This window comes from Takifugu flavidus, chromosome 1 (genome assembly GCF_003711565.1).
Source record: "Takifugu flavidus isolate HTHZ2018 chromosome 1, ASM371156v2, whole genome shotgun sequence".
Classification (NCBI taxonomy): domain Eukaryota; kingdom Metazoa; phylum Chordata; class Actinopteri; order Tetraodontiformes; family Tetraodontidae; genus Takifugu; species Takifugu flavidus.
The window spans coordinates 23,239,993-23,260,320 of record NC_079520.1 but is presented as its reverse complement, the minus strand read 5'-3'; the positions used below and the strand labels follow the sequence as shown (position 1 = coordinate 23,260,320).

General features: G+C 41.0%; 3 protein-coding genes across 8 annotated transcripts; all 3 read right to left on the bottom strand.

Moving 5' to 3' along the window:
• Positions 1-11: 11 nt before the first annotated feature.
• LOC130525234 (gap junction gamma-1 protein-like) lies at positions 12-6,411 on the bottom strand. The gene is made up of 2 exons (XM_057031752.1): positions 6,169-6,411; positions 12-2,775 (listed from the first exon to the last, which is right to left on the bottom strand). The coding sequence occupies exon 2, from the start codon at positions 2,714-2,716 to the stop codon at positions 1,361-1,363; it is 1,356 nt and encodes a 451-aa protein (XP_056887732.1). The 5' UTR covers positions 2,717-2,775; positions 6,169-6,411; the 3' UTR covers positions 12-1,360.
• A 1,663-nt stretch (positions 6,412-8,074) lies between these two features.
• Positions 8,075-14,116, bottom strand: LOC130525248 (probable phosphatase phospho1). 3 transcript variants are annotated; one of them, XM_057031794.1, is made up of 4 exons: positions 13,810-14,116; positions 12,386-12,795; positions 12,049-12,262; positions 8,075-8,814 (listed from the first exon to the last, which is right to left on the bottom strand). In XM_057031794.1, the coding sequence occupies exons 2-4, from the start codon at positions 12,764-12,766 to the stop codon at positions 8,693-8,695; spliced, it is 717 nt and encodes a 238-aa protein (XP_056887774.1). In that variant the 5' UTR covers positions 12,767-12,795; positions 13,810-14,116; the 3' UTR covers positions 8,075-8,692. The 3 variants fall into 3 exon arrangements, with proteins under 3 accessions (XP_056887774.1, XP_056887754.1, XP_056887764.1); XM_057031774.1 differs by having other exon boundaries at positions 12,049-12,795; XM_057031784.1 differs by lacking the exon at positions 8,075-8,814 and having other exon boundaries at positions 10,046-12,795.
• Positions 14,117-15,105: 989 nt separating this feature from the next.
• LOC130525214 (uncharacterized) lies at positions 15,106-19,181 on the bottom strand. 4 transcript variants are annotated; one of them, XM_057031741.1, is made up of 8 exons: positions 19,153-19,181; positions 17,668-18,107; positions 17,125-17,565; positions 16,590-16,967; positions 16,337-16,468; positions 16,045-16,199; positions 15,882-15,972; positions 15,106-15,803 (listed from the first exon to the last, which is right to left on the bottom strand). In XM_057031741.1, exons 1-8 carry the CDS (start codon positions 19,164-19,166, stop codon positions 15,730-15,732), a joined length of 1,725 nt encoding a protein of 574 aa, XP_056887721.1. In that variant the 5' UTR covers positions 19,167-19,181; the 3' UTR covers positions 15,106-15,729. The 4 variants fall into 4 exon arrangements, with proteins under 4 accessions (XP_056887721.1, XP_056887712.1, XP_056887695.1 ...); XM_057031732.1 differs by lacking the exon at positions 19,153-19,181 and adding an exon at positions 18,964-19,074; XM_057031715.1 differs by lacking the exon at positions 19,153-19,181 and adding an exon at positions 18,714-18,904.
• Positions 19,182-20,328: the final 1,147 nt, after the last annotated feature.

The window sequence follows — 20,328 nt, the reverse complement described above, 5'->3', positions numbered from 1 at the left end:
ACATATTTAAATAACATAACTTATCATTTAGATATGACATAACTTGTCTTTCACGGCTGTAATATCCCGCTTTCTAAATTGTCCAGCAGGTGGCAGAATGTCTACAAACGCAATGTGGTAAATCTTTGATGTTTGACACGAATTAACAGCATGTTTTTAAAATGCAAAACCCCCAAAAAATTAGTTTTACACATATTTCAATTTTTAATGAAAAAAGACAATGACACAGCTCTTTTTGGTTTTACTGTAAACATGCATTAAAAAACAAAACACTGGTATAGTGCAAAAAAGTCTCAATGACTGAAATCAGAAAATGAATAAAAAATAATTCACTGTATTTTGTGAGGATTAAAAAGCAAGGCTGAATAAAGTATTACACATTGCAAACTAAAATTCTGAGTTTAAAATCAACAGTTTAATGACATCCTTGGCATAAACTTTAAACCGAGAAAATCCATTAAACAATAAAAAAAAATCAATTTTAATGAAAATCTTTTGAACCACTAATGATTTGTCATTCTAACTCTCAAGTAACAGTACGTGAATGCAGTACAACTTCAAAATCAACATTTTTGAATCATGGATGTTAAATGCATCAACAACCACTTTGATGGCAAGTATCAATTTGGCATATACAGAAAAAACAAAAACTATATTTCCAAGGTTCAAGCCCTGTATTGCATTAAATCCTCCAAGACTCCAAGACAGTGACAGTCTAAGAAAGGCACTTTGGAGGAGTTCTGCATGTTCACACAGAAAGAAACTGAAAAGTCAACAGCTTTTAGAATGGGTAATCTTTGAACTGTCAAGACAAATGATTTGAGAAGTTGCTGTACACTAACACCAGAATACCTCTGGTAAATGTTAAGGCCACTTGAACCAGATTGTTGGACCAATATTGTCAAAGAAGATTGGGGGCAAATGTAATATATGCAGACCCAGTGCCTCAGACATGCAAGTGCTATCAGTACAACTAGACCCATGTCTTATTAAAATATCATGACGAATGCAGTTGCTGGGATACAACAAAGCAGAAAAATGAGAGGTTTTTTCATTTATAGACATAAAACAGTGATGTTTTTTTTAAACAAAAATTACCTCAACAAAACTTGTTTTTTTCTGTATATCAAACGGTTAACTGAAAAGGTTCTGCCTTAAACAAAATTTTAACATCAGACTGCTGCATGTTTATTCATCCCTTTCAGATTATAGCCTGAGGCTCCAAGAAGGGAACAACTAGTAAAAGAGATTAAAGCTAAATAAAATTTCTATTTTTTAACCGTGCAAATACTTGAGACCATTGCCTGGACTGACACATGTTCATCTAACACCCCAAAAGTACCCATCAGTGGCATACCCATCATATCCACTCTGAACCTTTGATGACGCCATATTTGCTGGTATTGCTGGTGCTGGTGCTGCCCCGGTCGGTGTCATCCTTGCTGGACGTGTGTTTGGAGGCCTGTCGCTGTTTGCGGTCACGATGAGCCTTGTTGCTTTGACCCTGCAGCTGGCTGTGAGCTGCGCTGTCCGCCTCCAGTCTGTTCTGAGAGTGATTGGTACGCATGTGGTCATCGCCCATCCCGGCTTTGCATAGGTTTTCGTCGTTATTGCTGTACTGTTGCTGCTCCTCGTGAGCGATGTTTGCGTGATTTTGCCGGCACGCCATCTTCGCGTTGGTGAGATCAGTGACAGGCAGGGGTTGATCACGGTGTTCTGCTGTTACCAGAGGGGGTTTGATTGCGATGTTGTACCCAGGCGGAGCTGATGGGGCATTCCAAGAGAAAGCGTAGCTGCTGTACTCCTCTCGGCTCAATCCAGCATCAGCGTGGGCTCCTTTTGATTGTGTCAGTCCGTACAGCTCCTCATCAGGGAGTTGGTGGGAACGGATGATCTCGCAGATGGTGCCGATGCCTAGGTGAAGCATCTCCCAGATATTCAGCATCAGACAGAGCAGGGAGACTGTGTACATAATGAGGAGGAAGATGGTTTTTTCAGTGGGCCGAGACACAAAGCAGTCCACGCTGTGGGGGCATGGCAGCTGAGAGCAGACATAGGTGGGGGGAACAGCGAATCCATACAGGGTGTACTGCCCACACAGGAAAGCCACCTCCAGCAGGGAGCGGGCCAAGAGCTGAAGGACATAAATCCGCATCAAGCCATCCTCTTTAATACGCTGGCGTCCGTCGTGGCGCACCTTGACCTTATCTTTTCCCTTAGTGACGCTCCCTTTTGCGTCTTCACTGCTTTCACTGCCAATGTCTGCTGTTTCGTAGATCATAGGGTCTTCCTCCTGGTCATCCTCAGCTTCTTCGATGCCTCTGTGCTGCCTCCTGTCTGCCAGATACAGCTTCCTCTTGAGTTTCCTCTGCGAATAGCCTCGCGCCCCCTTCCCACCTGCCCGCTCTTCGGCACGAGCAATTTTGTTGACAGCGTATCCCAGATACATGAGCGATGGGGTGGCCACCAGAATGATTTGGAACACCCAAAAGCGGACGTGTGACAGTGGAGCGAAGGCATCGTAGCAGACATTCTCGCAGCCCGGCTGGGCCGAGTTGCACACAAACTTGCTCTGCTCATCGTAGTAGATGGACTCACCGCCAACAGCCGTCAACACGATGCGGAAGACAATAAGGACAGTCAGCCATATCTTGCCCACAAACGTAGAATGGTTGTGAATTTCTTCCAACAGGCGTGTCAGGAAACTCCAGCTCATGGTAGTGGCAGCAAGAGCGTGGCAACAGTCTGAGGCAACTTACACCTCCTGTTTCCTCCCTGTGAAGTTAATATAAGAGAATACAGAATTCTATTAAAAAAAACAGTTTTTCACAGTTTGTAGACAGTAAATATGTGAAATTATCGCAGAGAGGTTTATAAATGTTTGTAATTTTCTCAATCCCATATACAATACATAATTTTAAAGGTTTTTAATCCACAAATGGCATTTTAAACTATACTCACAAAATCTTTCAGCTCTACACAAAATATCCCTGTTTACCGTTGCATTTCTCCACAATAAAAACATATTTAGCCTTGATTCTTTTAATAGCGTGTCCTAAAGCTTAAGTCTAAACACACCATTGGCATTAGTACACATAGGGAAGAGTAATGACTACAATGGAATGTGTAACCATAATTGCTATTGTTAGAGGGATATACTGATCTGCATTTAACATCTTCTGACCATTCAGATGTTCCAATGACTCGAATCTTTCTCATCTGGTGCAGGTGACACATAGTATAAACTCTGACAGAATGTTGCAGACATGCATTGTCTACCACACTGCAGCCATCTTCATGCATCACGTGTAGGCGAAAGTATAAACATGACATATATAAAGAATCGGTGGTCCTTCCGGGAGTAGAGAGGTAGCCATTTAGATACACGTAAAGTCCACCTATGAAGACACCAACAGGAGTTAACTCTGGAGATGCCTCTCCAAGTTTAGAGCTTCAAAATAGTTGCTATTTTTCGACATCAGTAGAAAGGTAATGCTAAATGCTATTAAAAGGGACCAGTAAGAACCGTGGCTCCTGACTGTTTTCTTGAAAGTCACCAAAAGCGGAACCTGCTATTAACCCGGGTCTAATCACCATTAGCATACTTTCCACCTCTGCAAGCGCACATCTGGCAGTAAGGTGGCGGCAAAGTTACAGCTAACCAAACACAGGTTTTGCATTTTGAAAAACAGTAGAACTACTCAAATGATTTCAGAGATACACCGAGTAGAAAGGATACACCAAAAATAATTCCTAACCTTTTAACCGAATCAGTTTCCTTATTCTTAAGATTTCACTGTCAATCAATGGAATGAAAACGTCCTCATAATGTTTCCGCCTAAATGTGAAGCAAACGTTTTTAATTTAATTTCATCGCACTTCATCGACATATTAAAGCAATGTGGTTCATTCCCAGTTAAATTTAATCAGAAATCTAGCTTATTATTAAATGGAGACAAACATGTCTTCCAAAAACAAACCAACCAAATTTAGCTGACTTGATTGAAAGGCAACATGGAGACTCTGGCACAAAGAAAAGAAATTAAGAACATTAAGAAGATTCTGTGTCATCTGACATTTGTGATAAATATATTCACGTTTAGCCCACTGTAGATATTTCTGCTGGCAAGTTTTGGTGGGACAATACTGATCGCTGTGGTAATGAAAGGAAATAACCCCCACTGATACGTCTTTATGTAAAATAACAATTTGAATCAAATCATTATTTTCAAAAAAGAAGTCTGTAGCGCAGGTTAATATGGGGCCTGAGGGTGATACAGTGCATTTTCTCCAGATGTCTGCCTGGTTCAGACCAACAGCCTTCAATTTCCAACAGTGCCAGTAAAAGATGAATTATCTGAGGGCTGTAACACACACATGCCTTTACAGGCAGCTTTCAAGCTGTGAACGTGAAACCAGTTAAAGTGATGTTCCATGCAAATTCTATCTTTGAAAAACACTATTTACCAGAAAAAGGCACCTGTAAAGACAGCCAGCCAACACTGCATGTTTTTAATGTATTCGGGGGGGGAGGATTCTTGCAAGACAATTAAAGATCAAAGATTGGGGAAGCGCAACCAGCCGAAAAATGCTAACGGCTAACCATGTGTAATCCAGACATCTAGACAAACACACTGTTCTCTTTCTTTAATCCATTGGGGAAAAATTAATCTTTTTAAATCCAAAATAAAGAAACCAGGCATTACTAAGAACAGTCGAATTTCACACAGCATGTTCATTTTAGCTAACAAACTACCAGAATGACAAGACTGGGATCTAATTGACTTTGCTGGCAGGTAAAATCGTTTTTTATGCCTAATCCTGGTGGAATAAGTGGTGGATTAATGCAATGATCAAGATCGTCTCCCCGGAAAGAAGAAGCGCACAAAAACAATACAAAAGCTGCATGCCCATGAATCAACAACAGGGTAAATCACAGCTATGTAAGCAGCCAAAGGGAGGAATACAAATATTTATACCTTTTACTTTGCAGATAGATCTTCACCCTGGAAACATGCTGAACTAACATGACAGAGAAACCGTGAATTTACACTCTGCACAATAAGTCAGGAGAGGAATTAAGATCAACAAACAAGCTACAGATAGCATTTCAAAAATAGGCATAAATTGTAATACTGAATAACAACCTAGGTCTCTGCAAACTCACTGTAACTATGTAATCTGCTTTATGATGGTGTGTGAGGATAAATTAAGCCATAGGTGCCCTGCTGTACTGTTGCTCTACTCTTCTCAACAGGATCAGAAGTTGAAATTCTGACATTTTGTTTGCTTGTTTTACTAAAAAGTGCAATTCCTGTCCCAGACCACATCCTGCTATTTAATATGACTGTAACTGTCCATGTGGCTCCTCCAGAGAAGAGAATCAAATCAAGTATATCCCTCATTCCTTTATTAAACTGAGGTGTTTTTTTTTTAGCCATTTGTTGTAAAAGAATAGTTAATTCCTTAGTTTACAAAGTCTGAACTGAATTTCTTAACCTACTTGTGGTCTTTCTTTTCCAGGTTAGAACTCAAAGATATCTCAAAGCTCGTGTAGAAAGAAGAACAAAGAAAAGCATCAATTTTTTACAAGGTCAAAGGAAATTTTCCATTAATTATTAGCCATTTTGTGGTTTCCATGCCCCATTTTAAAATCAACATTACCATTAAAGTATTAGTGGGTTTATTCAGTACGTACCTGACGCATTGTTAAAGTATAGAAAGTTTGCGGGCTTTAAAAGAACAGATCTGTGATTAAATGTGATTTAAATTTGGGTGCTAGCGACAGCCATCTAGCTTCATAAGATGCTTTAGGATAAGAGGGTGGATTGATTTGAACATAGCTGGAGGTCTGTTACAGTGAAATATTTTGAAGACCAGTCATCATCACGATATTTATGTGTTGTCATTTGTCATAAATGTAACGGTTACAATTAGCCGAGTTAATGCTAATTAACTGCGCATCACTGACAGCTAACGACTGTTTTCCCACAATAGTCTATTCTGACTTTTTTCCCCCTCACATGTAAATAAACTGTACCACGTGTGATATAATTCGTAACAGTCAGTTTCCATATAAATGCTCTTATTTCCCTTGAAAGAAAACCACTCCAGAACAAACAGAGCCGTGGCGCCCAGCCTCGCCGGGAGCCAGCGGAGCATCCTTACCTTTTCAGAACCACATTTGGCGCCGCTCCCCGTCAGAAAACCAGAGCAAACGGGGACGCAAAAATGACGCCAGATTAACGCCAAAAGCAGTTTAAATGCGCCCGCATGTGGAGAAAAACACAGCCAAAGTTTCCAATGAGTAAAGTTCTTCAAGTACTTCTGACTTTTAGGAGCCGAGTAACTTTAATTCCACAGACAAGGAGAAGGGAAGGAAGAGTTTGATTGTTTGAGTAAAGGACGCAAGGAGGGGCTTGCTTGTGCGTGTGTGTGTGCGTGTGCGTGTGTTAGTGTGTGTGTGTGTGTGTGTGTGTGTGTGTGTGTGTGTGTGTGTGCAGAAAGGCAATCATCATATGGCTTTGCCTCTCCTGGTCATTTATAACAATCTCTGCGTGTCAGACGTCGATACATCACGGCCCTGAATCACGTCCTTTCCACTACATCTTTATCAGTAAATTCCAAAGACGTGAATTTCCGGTTCTGCCATTGTTAAAACCTTGCAGGTCTGCTGCTCTCTTCTCTGTCAAAAGTATGCAGAGACATGCTGGATAACGTATGTCCATTCTAAACAGGTGGGTCACCATGAGGTTGGTGCCTTAAAAACACGCTGTTAATCAGCATCTTTAAGAAAAAAAGTTCACTCTTGTCTTAGGGTTTCTGGTTTTCACTGTTACATCTGCATCCTTGGGCTGCAAGGCTGTTTAAAAAAAAGAAAAGAAAGAAGCTGCATGGTTGTGAGTCCAGACTTCTAGGACAACATAGAATAAACACACACTTGGGGTTTGTTTCATCTCCTTCCATCAGGTTTGGATAAGAATGATCTAAAAAAATAAGGTTTATATCTTTTCCCCCTTAAAGGCACATGTAAAAGGCTGAAACAACAGCAACATATGCAAATTGATTATTTAATTCTTAGTGCAGTCATCTTCATCACAACAGGCAACATTTTCACATTGTGGTGAGAGAAAATGAAGGAAAAGCTCACTGGAGTCGGGTTGAATTGTTCCAAACTTCCAGTAACCTTCCAGCGATTTAGCGAACCGTCCCGGGATTATTACTTTCTTTTGGTATTTATAATCAGAGAGCCTAATTTAAACAAACGTGTAAATAACATTTCTGGAGTGCCTCTTGAATAATATCACTGCTGCTCTGCTGCAGCTTTGGACAATAACTCTTGAAAGCTCTTTTCACTGCAGTAACATCTTTTGTGCTCGCCAACAACCTTGAGGACATACCAGCACAATTATAACATTGTTCGTTTCAGTAACTCCTGACCTACGAGCTAAAGAATCCTTTTTTTAATACACAATGTTCCTCCCAAGGACCGAGATAAATCACAGCTCCGCCATTTTGCATTTTGTAATTGCCGTGATTTTTCTGGCACTTGTGGCAGTTAGTTCCACCTTTGCCTGCCATGTGTTGTTAAAAAATCAGTAGGAGAGTCATGCAGGAGTGGAAAGAATTAAAAGCCTAATCAGTCTGATGGTGTTTGCTGAAGGAAGCCCTCGCTGATTCTAAGTGACCTCTCGAGGAGCTGAAGCCCCATAACTCAGTTAGCTTTCACCTTAGCACTGGAGAGGGGAGAAAACAAAATCAATAGGGGGGTATCAATAAAAGCAATCATTGAACAGACCTGCCAATTTTAAAGCGTTTTAATAACTGAGGGTGCTGGGGGTGGGGACAGCTCCTGGCGGGCCGACAGAAGGCCGAGGTTTGGCTCCTAAAACAGGGTTTGTCATCTTTTGCCATTGATTGCTGTCAATTGGATTTTCTGTCCATTCACTTCCCCCTGGAGGTCGTTGAAAATTGTTATCTTTAGCCAATTTAACATAATAGACACGTACTGCTTCCCTAACAATGTCAACCTGCCTTTAAGCCCAAATTGAAGAATCAATATCTCAGAAGCGTCTCAGAAAAGTTAACAGGGTTATTTTATTTAAAGAGTTAGTGCTTGACCTGGAAGGAGAAATACAAAGGAAGCTACAGGTGTTGCCAAAGTCAGGTTTTTGTTGAGCTGGGGACTGACAACAGAAAATATAATGACAGATGACAGCGAAAATGACATAAAATTACGCCACAGGACACAGTGCCATAATACATTTAGAGGGGAGCGACAAGATATGGAGAATAGGGGGGTCACAGAGATGAAGACAGTCAAAGTCTTAATCAAATCTGACGTCAATTGGGAACAGAGCGACAGCAGGCGTTCTGGGAAGGAGATTGAATGCAGTTGCAAGGTCACTGTTGGCAAACTAGATACAAACTAGCGGGGGGGGGGGGGGGACCTGATTCATCAAAAGACTTGGCTGACGTCAACAGCATTGCAGCGTCAACAGCATTGCAGCTGACGTGTGCTGTGATATGAAGTGTAACACCCCCAGTCCCATCACAGTCACTGCATGTTGGAGGGGTCTCAGCTGTCGCTTCATCTGAGGGTCTTCACGGTCGCACTAACAGCACTTCAAATCAAATGAAATCATCTTTATTTATATGGTGTCAGTTACAATCACAATTGTCTCCATGTCCTTTACAGAGTACCAGGGCCTGACTCCAATCTAGCAGCAGAGGCAAGGAAAAACTTTCCTTTAACAGGAGGAAACCTTGAGCAGGACCAGGCTCTTGTAGGGGGACCCTCCTGCTGATGGCCGGCTGGGTAAAGAGAGAGAGGAGAAGGGGGAGGACAGGTAGAGGAGAGAATAGAGATAGATCAAATACATTAATTACAACAAGCTGTCAGAGTTGAATGGGACAGTGGGGTCAGAGGTCAGCAGGTTAGTGCACAGCTATGAAGTCAGCAAGAGGAGGTGGGAGAGAAGTACAACAACTCAAGAAGAAAATGTGTCCTCTCTACATTATTACTGATGATGAGGAGAGGAGAGAGGAGAGGAGGAGGAGAGAGAGGAGAGGAGAGGAGAGGAGAGGAGAGGAGAGGAGAGGAGAGGAGAGGAGAGGAGAGGAGAGGAGGGAGGAGAGGAGAGGAGAGGAGAGGAGAGGAGAGGAGAGGAGAGGAGAGGAGAGGAGAGGAGAGGAAGAGGAAGCCATGAACTAATAGGGTGATAGGAACTGATCATGTTTCTGTATACCGACAGCGTTGTCTCATTAAACAAGTTTAGCACCATCCTTACTTGTCTGCCCTGCTGGGAAAATGGCATGGCATCAGTTTGAAATAAATGCTTGGGGGCCATCTGGTGGCAGAAGTTGATATACTCTTCCAAATTCAGAGCTTCCAAATTTGAGCTTCTTTCTGGGTTGGCACAGTTTATCTAATACTAATTCAACCCACATTGATTGCCCTCCCCATTATTAAGGCAACCTCTACTTTATTGGCATTATTTGAGGTTTACTAGGCTTTTAAATAAGGTTTTTGGGGTTTTTTTTACGAGCCATACACAGTTTTCCACTGCTGTAGCCCTATAAAATAAAGGTGCACACTTAATAAATCTCTTTCACCCATGTGAATGGCATGTGTATTTTGAATTATATTATTATTATTCCTGGCACAGATCAGCACTGCTGCTCCTTTCCTTCATCAAATCTGTTGACATACTCTCCCATTTAAGTTACCATACTTCGCCTGTTCTGCCCTAACTGGCTCGTCCTGTCCTCAAGGGATCATAGATCCCTAACATGGTGTGCGAAATCAATATCTGTTTTGTCTGCGTATGTTTGAATATTCAGACATTGTCCCACCTTAACACTTTCAATTTTAAAATATATTTGATCAATTTTTTTATTGAGGTTCATTTTGAAAATGCCTCTCTCCCAAGAGCACTTTTAAGTAAAGTCTGCAGGCCTAAAATGGTTTTGTGCATGATGATAATGATAATAATGAGGAAGAAGAAACAACCAAAACATAAAAAACAACACAGCAGAGACAAACTGAACATCTGGCTTTATATTCCCATTGCACTTGTGCTGACATGCACGCCCAAATCACAGCAAAGACAGACATCCGTAATTTGTCTGCTGGCAAGCCACGTTACAGCAATATTCATCCATAGACTCCGATTGCCGTCTGTGATTAATGTGTTATCTTATTCACCCAGCATCTAAATATTGCACAAAGCTCCCTGCTTGCAGTCAAATGAGCACAGACCCATTCAAAGGAAAAAAAACACCATGAGTGACACATGGGAATCATCAAATCACAAAATAATTCATAAATATATTTAATAATCTTCTAGGCTTTTTAACTTTAATGCTAATTTTAGCTACAGCGATGTCTCACCGATTAAAAAAATAAAGCAAAAAAAATATAAAAATCTTAAACCACTCTTCCATTCTTAAAAACTAGAGCTAGATGATAATTATTGCAGCCAAAGAGCATGATTATATTAACCAGCCCTGCTAATGAAATGATCGTATCAATAATTCATTTTTATTAGTTTAAAAAGAACAGATGTCAAACACTTTGTAGCTGTCACTTTGTACTAATTGCATTACACTACACTTTCTATCATTTAAATGTCAAATTATTATTATTGATGTTGTTGTTACTGTTATTATACTCCCTGAGGAATTAAACACACTGTAAAGTAACTTTCCAGCACGTTAAAATGATGATTATTAAAGGCTGGAAGCGTTCGATGGATTAGATGCTGCTTCCTAGTGTGATGCAATGCCCTAAAATACATTAAAAGTATCTTGATATGGCTTAAAAATAAACAGGATTATTTCAGAAAGATAACATCAGTAGACACAACAGTCAACATCACTCAGGACACACACATCGGAAAAGAAAGCTATTAAAAACCCACGTATACATTTCCAAGTAGTACCAAAACTTATAACGGATATTGGATTAAAATGCATCTTCTCAAACAAACAAGGTTTTTTTCTTTTACAGCTTCTGCACTGAATTAATTGTGTAAATGTCTAAATAATCACTCACACAAAACTGCTGGGATTACATTTGATTACATTTTGGGTTTTCCAGGCAACTTCACGTACTATTGACTTAATAGTGATGACAAGGAGAAAATAAGCTTGCGTGTTCTTTGCTCGATCCCTTCGAGTTGAACTCATACGTTGATCCCCTTAAGATCTGTTGCTGGTGTGGATCACTGTTGTGTAATGCAGTCCTAGATTAGGTATCAGAAAAGAGTGGCGAAGAGCACCTCATTGCTCTCCTTTGTCATGCTTATCTCTATTCCGTAATTTACAAAGTAGATTTCACAAACCTTATCCACGCTTGATCACCTCAACCAGGACAGTGAATCATGAATGCCATCATCAGGCAGATTGTTCTTAATTCCATTTGTTCCAGCAGGGGGTCCAACACTGTATAAACACTTAAAACTCACTAATAAAGACCCATAAAGGCTTTTTTATACCTTTATATACACTTAAAGGCTTATTAATTGATGTTTTACAGACTGTGAGATGTAAAAATGCATCAACCTGATGCATGTAAATATATTTGCTTAATGTTTATATGGCTCTGAACTGATGTATAATGTAGTATTTTTAGCACCTATCTGTATCAGTTTAACATATACATTTTTACAATATAGAGGGGGCAATTTGCCTCCGCTTGTTATTTGACAGTGTCTAACAGATCCTGACATACCTCTGGTTAAAGCTATAATCAGGCCAACCTTCCTGAGACTTAACGCTGGCTTGGTACAGCAGTTACTGTACAGTAAATTTCTCACCAAACTTGTTTGGAGAGGAATTTACTCTCAAATGCTATTTCAAATGTGGACCAGGACAGATGTGCGCTATAACATTTCTGAAGTTTCTCCTAACAGGGCGGGGCTGAAAACATGCATATACTGCTGTTGATCAGGACTGGTGTTGGTGTACACACCCACACACACACCCACCCACACAGATCCTATCTCTCCTCTACTACTTTCTTCAGACAGTCCACTATGTCTTCACCTCTGACCCACGGAACAACATTTGCCTTGAACGTTGCCTCGGACTGCAGCAACACGTGCATCGGGAAGCCCCTCCTGGGGAAAGTCGTGTCCCTGGGCCCCAGAGCCAGAGAGGGGCAAACGTCATTGGCCCCGTCCCCAATGTAGAACACCCTCTGGAAGGGGACACCGCCCCGCTCCTTTTGTCGGCCGATAAGGTACTCACGAACGATCACCTGCTTGCACATGTTGTCGGGGCAACGAGAGCACACGTGCGAGTGGAAAGGCAGCAAGATGAGACGGCCAGTGTCATCAAAGCTGGCTGGGTTCGTGAAAATCTTCCAGAAAAGGCGACGTACCCCAGTGTGCTGCAGCCAGGTCTCAATGAAGAACATGTTGGCATCTGATACCACGGCCAACTCAAAATGTTTCTGGTTGCTGTGAAGAAACTCAAGGAGGTTTAGGAGACCGGGCGAGGGGGAGATCTTCTCCACTGCTGACTGAATGGATTCCTTGGACACTCCCTCCTCCGCCATGTAGGTCAAGACCTTCTGCATGAACTCGTTGTAGTGGCCATCTCTGTAACTGTTCTTCAGCCAATCAGGAAGGCGCTGGTTCGGGAGAGCTCGCACCACAGCGTCATCGCTGCTCTCATTGATGATCGTCTCGTCAAAGTCGAACAAGACCAAAAAGCGCTTCTGGTGCGACGCCGCAAGGCCGAGGTGTGGTGAAGCTGTCATCTTTATGGCATGAGTGTGAGTGGGTGTGCCTTGAGAAAAAGAAAAAAAGCGCTTATTCCAAAATAGTGCTTATTATTAGAAACTTGTTTGTTCAGTTAAACAGTATCTTATCTAATTAATGAATACACCTGCACGTTCATCCAACACTAAACCATTCTCAGACCTAAACTCCATGTTGTCATTAATTGTCTCCAAACAAATTATCCACATTATCTGATAGGTGAAGCAGTGATTAATAAATAGCTTTATTATGACACACATGCACACAAGTAATGAGCAAACAATATGATGAAATTCTTTTTTAACTATCATTATTATTCCTGTTAGGGTTATCATTAATATTAATATTATTATTGTTAATGTTGTTATTATTGTTATTATTATGAAACGTCACTGCTGCTATCTCACTGTGTCAGGGCTCGATGAGAAGAGCCTCTTTATACTGTTGGACCCGTTTCTCGCCTTCATACTTCCTACATACTGTACATTACTTAACACACAAAATCTGGGTTATGGCAGGTGCGAACTTGAGCGTTGCTGTTGCAGCATACTTCTACCATAAGTGGAGCAAACACGAGGGTTAATGTCAAGCCAAGTGTACGCTATCTACATATTTATGTCTGTCTGGCAAAAATCCAACAACCGTCCCAAGCTTTTTATCTTAAGCAAAACAGCCAGTAACGGAGTCCTAAGCCACTGCGGATACTTTAAACTCCAATCTGCTGCATGGACATAGCGTTTCTCCTGCAATGTCACTCACAGTGCAGACATCTGATCTGATTTTTTAATGCATCGTAATCCGAATATCCTATAAACTGCAGATCGGTTGCACCAAAGCCAGCGCTCTTCCTTTGCAGCTACATTATTTATAGGGCATATCTCAACACTAAGGAGGTCTAATTTTATCCCAGCCGTGCTATTCCTGTCTCAGGTTAACGCTCAAAGTCATTACCGTCCCCGATTCTGACGATAGACATTGGAAAGCGGCACAAACAGAAAAATAAAACGCGTAAAAAGGGGGATTTTGGAAATATTGGGCCTACCGGGGTAAGTGGACCTTCAGGCAGGGACCATTTGCGAGGTGCTCCGGCGAGAGCGCATCCCGGTGACACGGCAAGATTAGCTCAAAGGAGACTCCCGGTGCAGAGCAGAGGAGATTCCCATTTAAAGCCTCAACGTCAAGTGACATTGCGTAAAGACCAAACCTCCGGAAGTTGGCTGTCAAACTAAAAGCTCTGACGAGGCGATCCTGTTCAAGAGAACCCCAGTTAAAAATTAATGAAATGGAAAGTCATCAAATATTAATAAAGCAGATTAATTTTCTGTTCATTACGGAAGCCAAAAGCGGCCACGTACTTCTTTTTTTTATCTTACCGTTTTTTGCTGTCATCACTTCTTTTTTTGCTTATCTCGGTATAGCAAGGTTCGTTTTCTGTAGATAATAACATTTCATGTGGTTCGCTCCACCTTGCGCATGCGCACTATAGTCAACAACTGCGGACCAATTCCATGCTAACAGATGTCAAAAAGTCCGGAGAATATTAGTGAACAGGGAAAAAGGGACGAGCAATTGCAATATAGGAGAATGAAGATTAGCAGTAATGAAGAGGTCATTAAGCTGACATATTTTGATGTATTTTTGTTCATGCAACCAGTTACAAGCAAAAAGCTGTATTCACACATCACACGATAGAAAAAAGTAAATATAATAATGGCTTGTGGTCCACAGTTGAAGGATTTTGAAACACTTCAAATTTGATTCTCCCCTTTAAAAACCATGCACACATTACTGACCTCAGCCAAAGAGGTCTGTGTGCAGATAACAAAAGGTAAGAAAGACGGAGATAAGTATTCGGAACTTTGTTGCAACTTTGCTCTGATCATCAGTGTCACATTCCACCAGACTCTGGTGGAATGTGACACTGACTGGCATACGATTCCCCAAATCTCTGGCCAGACTCTCATTCAAGAGTGAATATTTGGGGTAAGAGGTTACAACTGCAGATGTCAAAGTTTCTTTTATTCCTGTGTGGTGGTGCACATCCAAATGCTCACACAGGGCCCTACAATTAGCTGGTGATTCATTCAGGGGTGTAACCTGCCTTCCCCCATATGCAGCTGGGATAGACTCCAGCAGCCTCCCCATGGCCCTAAAAAGGACATTTGTTTTAGAACCAAGGATGAAAGAAATAAGGCAGGACCAAATGTAGACCAGTGGCAGCTACTGTATAAATATGTATCTACATGAGTAAATTTATACACGTGTGTATATATAGAGAGAGAGACAGAGAGAGAGAGAGCTTGCGTCATGTTTGATCTCTCAAAAATCCAAACTTAAATGAAGTAAAGTGTTTAATCAAAAAACAAGAAACAACCATATTGTCATTAATGATTAACAACTTCAACATAACAAGATTTTGTTATTATATGGATAATGACAATCATAGTGACTGGTCAATGCTCGGAACTCACCCTCTTTGTCTAATCTTGACTCCAAAAATGAGGAGAGAATATAGAGGCAACTTAAACACGTGCACAAACTGGCTGTGAGGTGTTGATTATGAAATTATGCTTTTGATTATGTTGGCACATTGGGAACAGGCACACATATTAATGTAAACTATATATTAAATTTAAACAGAAGCCCAGCAAAAAGGTTTAAAAAAATGACCTAAATAATAAAATAAAAAGACCAACTGGGCTCAAACAATCTTCCAAGACGGAGTTTTACCTAAAGTCATTATGCATGCTGGAAGGTTTTTTCTTATTTTAACAACATTTTAACCTCACCTGTAGTAAATTTCCTTTTTTCTCTCTCTACAGTGATTGTATGACCTGAAGTTATTGAACTGATTTTCCTAAGATTTGTAGAACAACATAACATTTTGCAAAATAAACTGAGAATACAAACAAACTCTGAAATCTTTGTAAGCTACATTATTATGGATGGAAACTTTCCACCTTCAGTCGCAAAAGATCCTGATGAAGTACAAAACTGCAAGTTGCGGATCGACATTCTGGATGCTGTAGAGTTCTCCTGTGTGCACAGACAAACGGGTTTAGCAACGAGGTCAGAGAAGCCTTTTCATTATACCATAAAGTATTGCGTTCTTACCGCTTTTCACCATAATCGACTGTGAGGGAGCGATGAGAGCTTCGCGATTGTTGATGGTTATTTTGACTCTGCCTCTTAACACGTTGAAGAACTTTGAGGAGGAAAAACAGCTCTTGAAGAACAGGAGAGTCGACATCGTTCTTTGAGTGAAACGTGTACTCACTGTGTTGGCACGGTGGTCTACCCACATAGGTTTCTTCATGCAGCCTTCCAGCACGAGCTTTCCATTAAAAAAGGAGCTGCAATTCAGGTCCACCTGGATGCCAATGGCTCTGCATTGGAAGGTGTACCAGTCAAAATGCTCGGGAGTGATTACACCTGCAATCAAAGGTGCAACAGGTTGACCTATCCAATTGCAACAAACTAAAAAACAGAAGCCCTTCACAAGTTCTATAAAAGGGAATTCAGGTTTTTTTAATTTTATCTTGAATGTATTGTAAATGAATGAGTCTTACAGTGGGCTGCATCACCCCAGATGGCCTTAAAACACTCTGCCATGAGGGCTTTTTCCGGTAGCTCCAACATAAATGGTTTGACAGCTGGACCAAGGAGATCTGTTGCACACTCAAATTTGCTTGATGGCAAATCTACAGCAAAACAGAGCTCAAGAATTTTACTGATATGGTTACAAACAGAGATGCAATTGAAAAAAGGTGTATTGTGTATGGAAATCTGAGACTAAGCATTGGTGTTGCTTTAAAAACCTACCCTTGTCATCCTCATACTGTTGCAGGTTAATAAAGGAGGATGGTCCACTGGCTGGGTTCTCTGTGGTTGCCGCAAAATTATCTTCAACCTCTGGCAGAGAGCATTTAGGGGCCTTTGAAGCCAACATTGGTTTTGCTCTCAGAAGTGATAGAGCGCTCTCTAGTGACATTAAGGCATTGTCAACATTCCAGGTCTTCAGCTCAGGAGGCATCATCTGCTCAAGCTGAGGTTTTCTTTCCTGGAACCTTTGAGGCCACCAAGAGCAGCCCTCCATTTCATCAGATGCTTGTTTATTCATCCACCAGTCAATGGGGGGTTGCTGTCGTTTCTCTGGCTCCTCACATGTGGGCTGGTGTGGTCTTTTAAGTAGCTGCTCTACTGTAACACATAACATTATTCTCACCATTACTGGCCAAGCACTTGCAAAGCAAAACTAGTTTGAATCCACTGAAATTCTCTGCTAGCATGGAAATTTCTTTTTATTAATAATATAAACACTGATTATTAGTTATCATGTATGTTGGTACTTTCTTACGTTCGTTACAGCTGCAATGACCTTCGTGGTGCAGAGGACCCAGGTCCACCTCCTCCTCAAACTGTTCCAATGCAACAATTAATTTCATTCTGACCGGAGGGCAACCTTTTAAGCTAAAATCACTATTTTGCTTGTCTGTCTGGCCTTTATTTCCCTTATTTGGTGTCTGCACTTTTGTTCCTTGAATGGAGGATTGCGCAGGCTGCCTCTGATTTTGTCTTTGCGGCCCTCCATTCTTCTTGGCAGTCAAGGCCTGATTGTTGTTTTGCTTTGAATTCTTTGGTGTCGGCTGAGAGCGGGATATCCGCCTTTCTCCAAGCTCCCCCCTTTTCCGTTTTACAGCCGGGCTTTCTTCAGAAGAACTCTCCTCACACATAACAGATGGTTTGCCGCGTTTATCCTTTCCCTTCAGATGTGGTCCAGAAATTCTGATTTCATTGTCTGGAGGAAAATGGAAAATAAATACAATAACAACACTGTTATAATTACTGTCATCTTGACAACATTCTGTTAATAACGAGGGATAAAAAGTTTTGAGCATACCTCCAGAATCTGCATGATCACTACTGTCCAGCTCCTGATTTTGTGCCTGTGGGACTCTTCTGGTCCCTTTTGAGGATGACTGCCTCTCATCACAGCTATCTGATTGCTTAGATTTATTGCGCTTTTTCACAGGGAGTTTTGCCGTTCTTCCTCTGAATCCTTTGCCTGTCCCCTGAGGTTGCTCCTCTGCTTCCTCACTGTCAACATGGGGGACCTTCCTAGGGCGTCCCTTTGTCCTCAGTGGCATCCTCAATTCACATAGAGGAGAATCCTCAGGGCTGGAAGTTTCACTCACTGTGGTTTCATGCATAGAAGCCTTGCTCTTCTTTCTGGCGTCCATTTTGTGATTGACTTCTGATAGTTTGGGGCTCAGATGGGCAGTTTGTGGATATTTGGAGATGCTCTTTCTCAAGCTCTGGTGATTTCCTCTTGGGTCATCCCTAAATAAAGATATATACACACACACACACGCACATATAAATAACACTTTTTCGCATAATATATATACTTTTTATGTAGGTGCATAGCAATCGCATAAAAAATCACATCTTATAACGTAATATTTTTTCGAGGTTGGGTCAAAATTACGAGATCTTTTTCTCGAGAGATACGTTTTTATCTTTATTACTTAATAAATTCGTATTTTTTTGTAATTAAGAAATAGCGTTTGGCTAAATCTATACCCAGAAGACGGCATGGTATTATCGCGTTTGCTTATTTCTGCCATGGATTTAAAGAAAAAAAAAGGAAAAAAAAAAAAAAGGAAATACTACTATTACTACTAAAATCTGGATGCTTTAGTCAGTTTGTCAACGATACTTAAGGGAAAGGTGAAGCTGTCGTATTTGTCTCTAAGCAAATAAAGTAAACGACTGAATGTTAGCAAATTGGCTAATTGATATCGCGGGCTCCCCACTTACCAATTTTTTCTTTTTAAAAACCACATAGGCATAATTTAGTTCGCAGTTTAGTTTTAACTCTGGACTGACTACATGAATCACAAGAAAGCGACTTAGACGTTTATATTACTGCCATGTGTTACCGACCCTGTGGAGGCTGAGAAGCGCGCAACGGCCGAGGAAGTATCGCACGTGGACGATGACGTCCAGTTTGTCAACGTGCACATCCGCTAGCCTGTGCAACCTCATAACATTTATATCAGGGCGCAGCCTAAATATATAGAACCCAATCCAAAACAACCAAGAACACAAACAAAAAAGAATTACAAAAGAGAAAGGGGAGAGTAAGTATGAGTTGTGTCGACAACTCATACGTCTTATAACGTTCAAAACTTACAGCCCTCGGCTATGATCTCTCATTTTGTCACTCCTCCCTCATATTTTTGCCAGCCTATTCCATGGGCACTGCAACTCATATAATTTATCTTTTAATTACCTCCTGTAGTTTCTATTTACTACATTCCATAATTAGATTCTTCACATTATTAGTAATTGTTCCTTCAAAAACGTTTTTTTTTTTTTTTACCTGTGTGTCCTCATCTTTTTTCCTTTATTAATGACTGCTAACCCTTTTGGGGTCACAGGAAGGCTGCTGGAGTCTCTCAGCTGTACAAGGCAGGTTACACCCCTGAATAAGTCGCCAGCTCATTGCAGGGCTCTATGGGCAATTGGGGGTTTGCTACCTCGCTCAAGGGCACTTGGGCTTCCTTACACGTCTTGAACTGGGAACTCTCTACTTTTCAGCAGCAGCAGCAGTAGCAGTAGTAGTAGTAGTAGTAGTAGTAGTAGTAATGTTGTTCCACCACATAGTGACAAAAGAACATTTGACACCTGTGGCTTTAACCTCTCACCCCATAAATTAATGAATGATTGAAACGCTGATAAGAGATTTGGAAACTCATATGACAGTGAAGCGTTCTTGTCTCCTGTGAAAATATACATTCACGTTTCTTATTGAAAATGAATATTATATACAAATGAATACAAATCCATGAGGGCACCCCCCCTCTTCCCCCAGGACTATACATATTGCTTGCACTGTTTAAGTGCCACCAATAGGGGACAGTGTTGCGCTCCCCTTGGCCTTGGGACTCACACAGGCTTGTTCACTTCCTCATTCCCTCAGAGCAAAGTTTCAACAAAGCTGCAGACACCTATCTTCGTGTTTGTGCGCTTTTGTTCAGAACTTTATCTGTGTACATGAGTCATTTACATGATTGAAAAATAAATAAATCAAAGTTAAAATGGTTCAAAATCATTTAACACTCTTTCAACCAAAAGCGAACCCCGCATCAAGATTCATATTTATGAAACACACACACACACACACACACACACACACACACACACACACACACACACACACACACTATTCTAGTGACATTTAAAAAAATAAATGATTTAAATAATGATGAAAAACAGTTGTTCACAGAGTAAACACCTTTCAAAGTTGAAGACCATCACTGATTGGTGACGTGGAAGTGAATCAGCATCCTGGAGCAAGATAGTGGTCTTTAGTATAAGTCTCTATCCACATCAAAGATGTGTCACCACTAAATTAAGACTTGAATCCAAACACACAACTCAGGAACTGGCTTCAGATTATCGCGGTGTTTTAATTAACAAAGTGTCAGCAGAACATTTTTAGTCAACATCGGGAGTCGACGCAGGTCTTTTTGACTGGTGAGCCCACACAGGTTTG

Coding starts and splice junctions, on each gene's coding strand:
- LOC130525234 (XM_057031752.1), bottom strand. CDS start 2,716: ATGAGCTGGAGTTTCCTGACACGCCTGTTGGAAGAAATTCACAACCAT.
- LOC130525214 (XM_057031715.1), bottom strand. CDS start 18,793: ATGTGCACGTTGACAAACTGGACGTCATCGTCCACGTGCGATACTTCC. Junction 17,566..17,667: donor TGATCATGCAGATTCTGGAG/GTATGCTCAAAA, acceptor ATTTTCCTCCAG/ACAATGAAATCAGAATTTCT. Junction 15,804..15,881: donor GTCGATTATGGTGAAAAGCG/GTAAGAACGCAA, acceptor CTGTGCACACAG/GAGAACTCTACAGCATCCAG.
- LOC130525248 (XM_057031774.1), bottom strand. CDS start 12,766: ATGACAGCTTCACCACACCTCGGCCTTGCGGCGTCGCACCAGAAGCGC. Junction 8,815..12,048: donor TGTTGTTCCGTGGGTCAGAG/GTGAAGACATAG, acceptor CTCTTTACCCAG/CCGGCCATCAGCAGGAGGGT.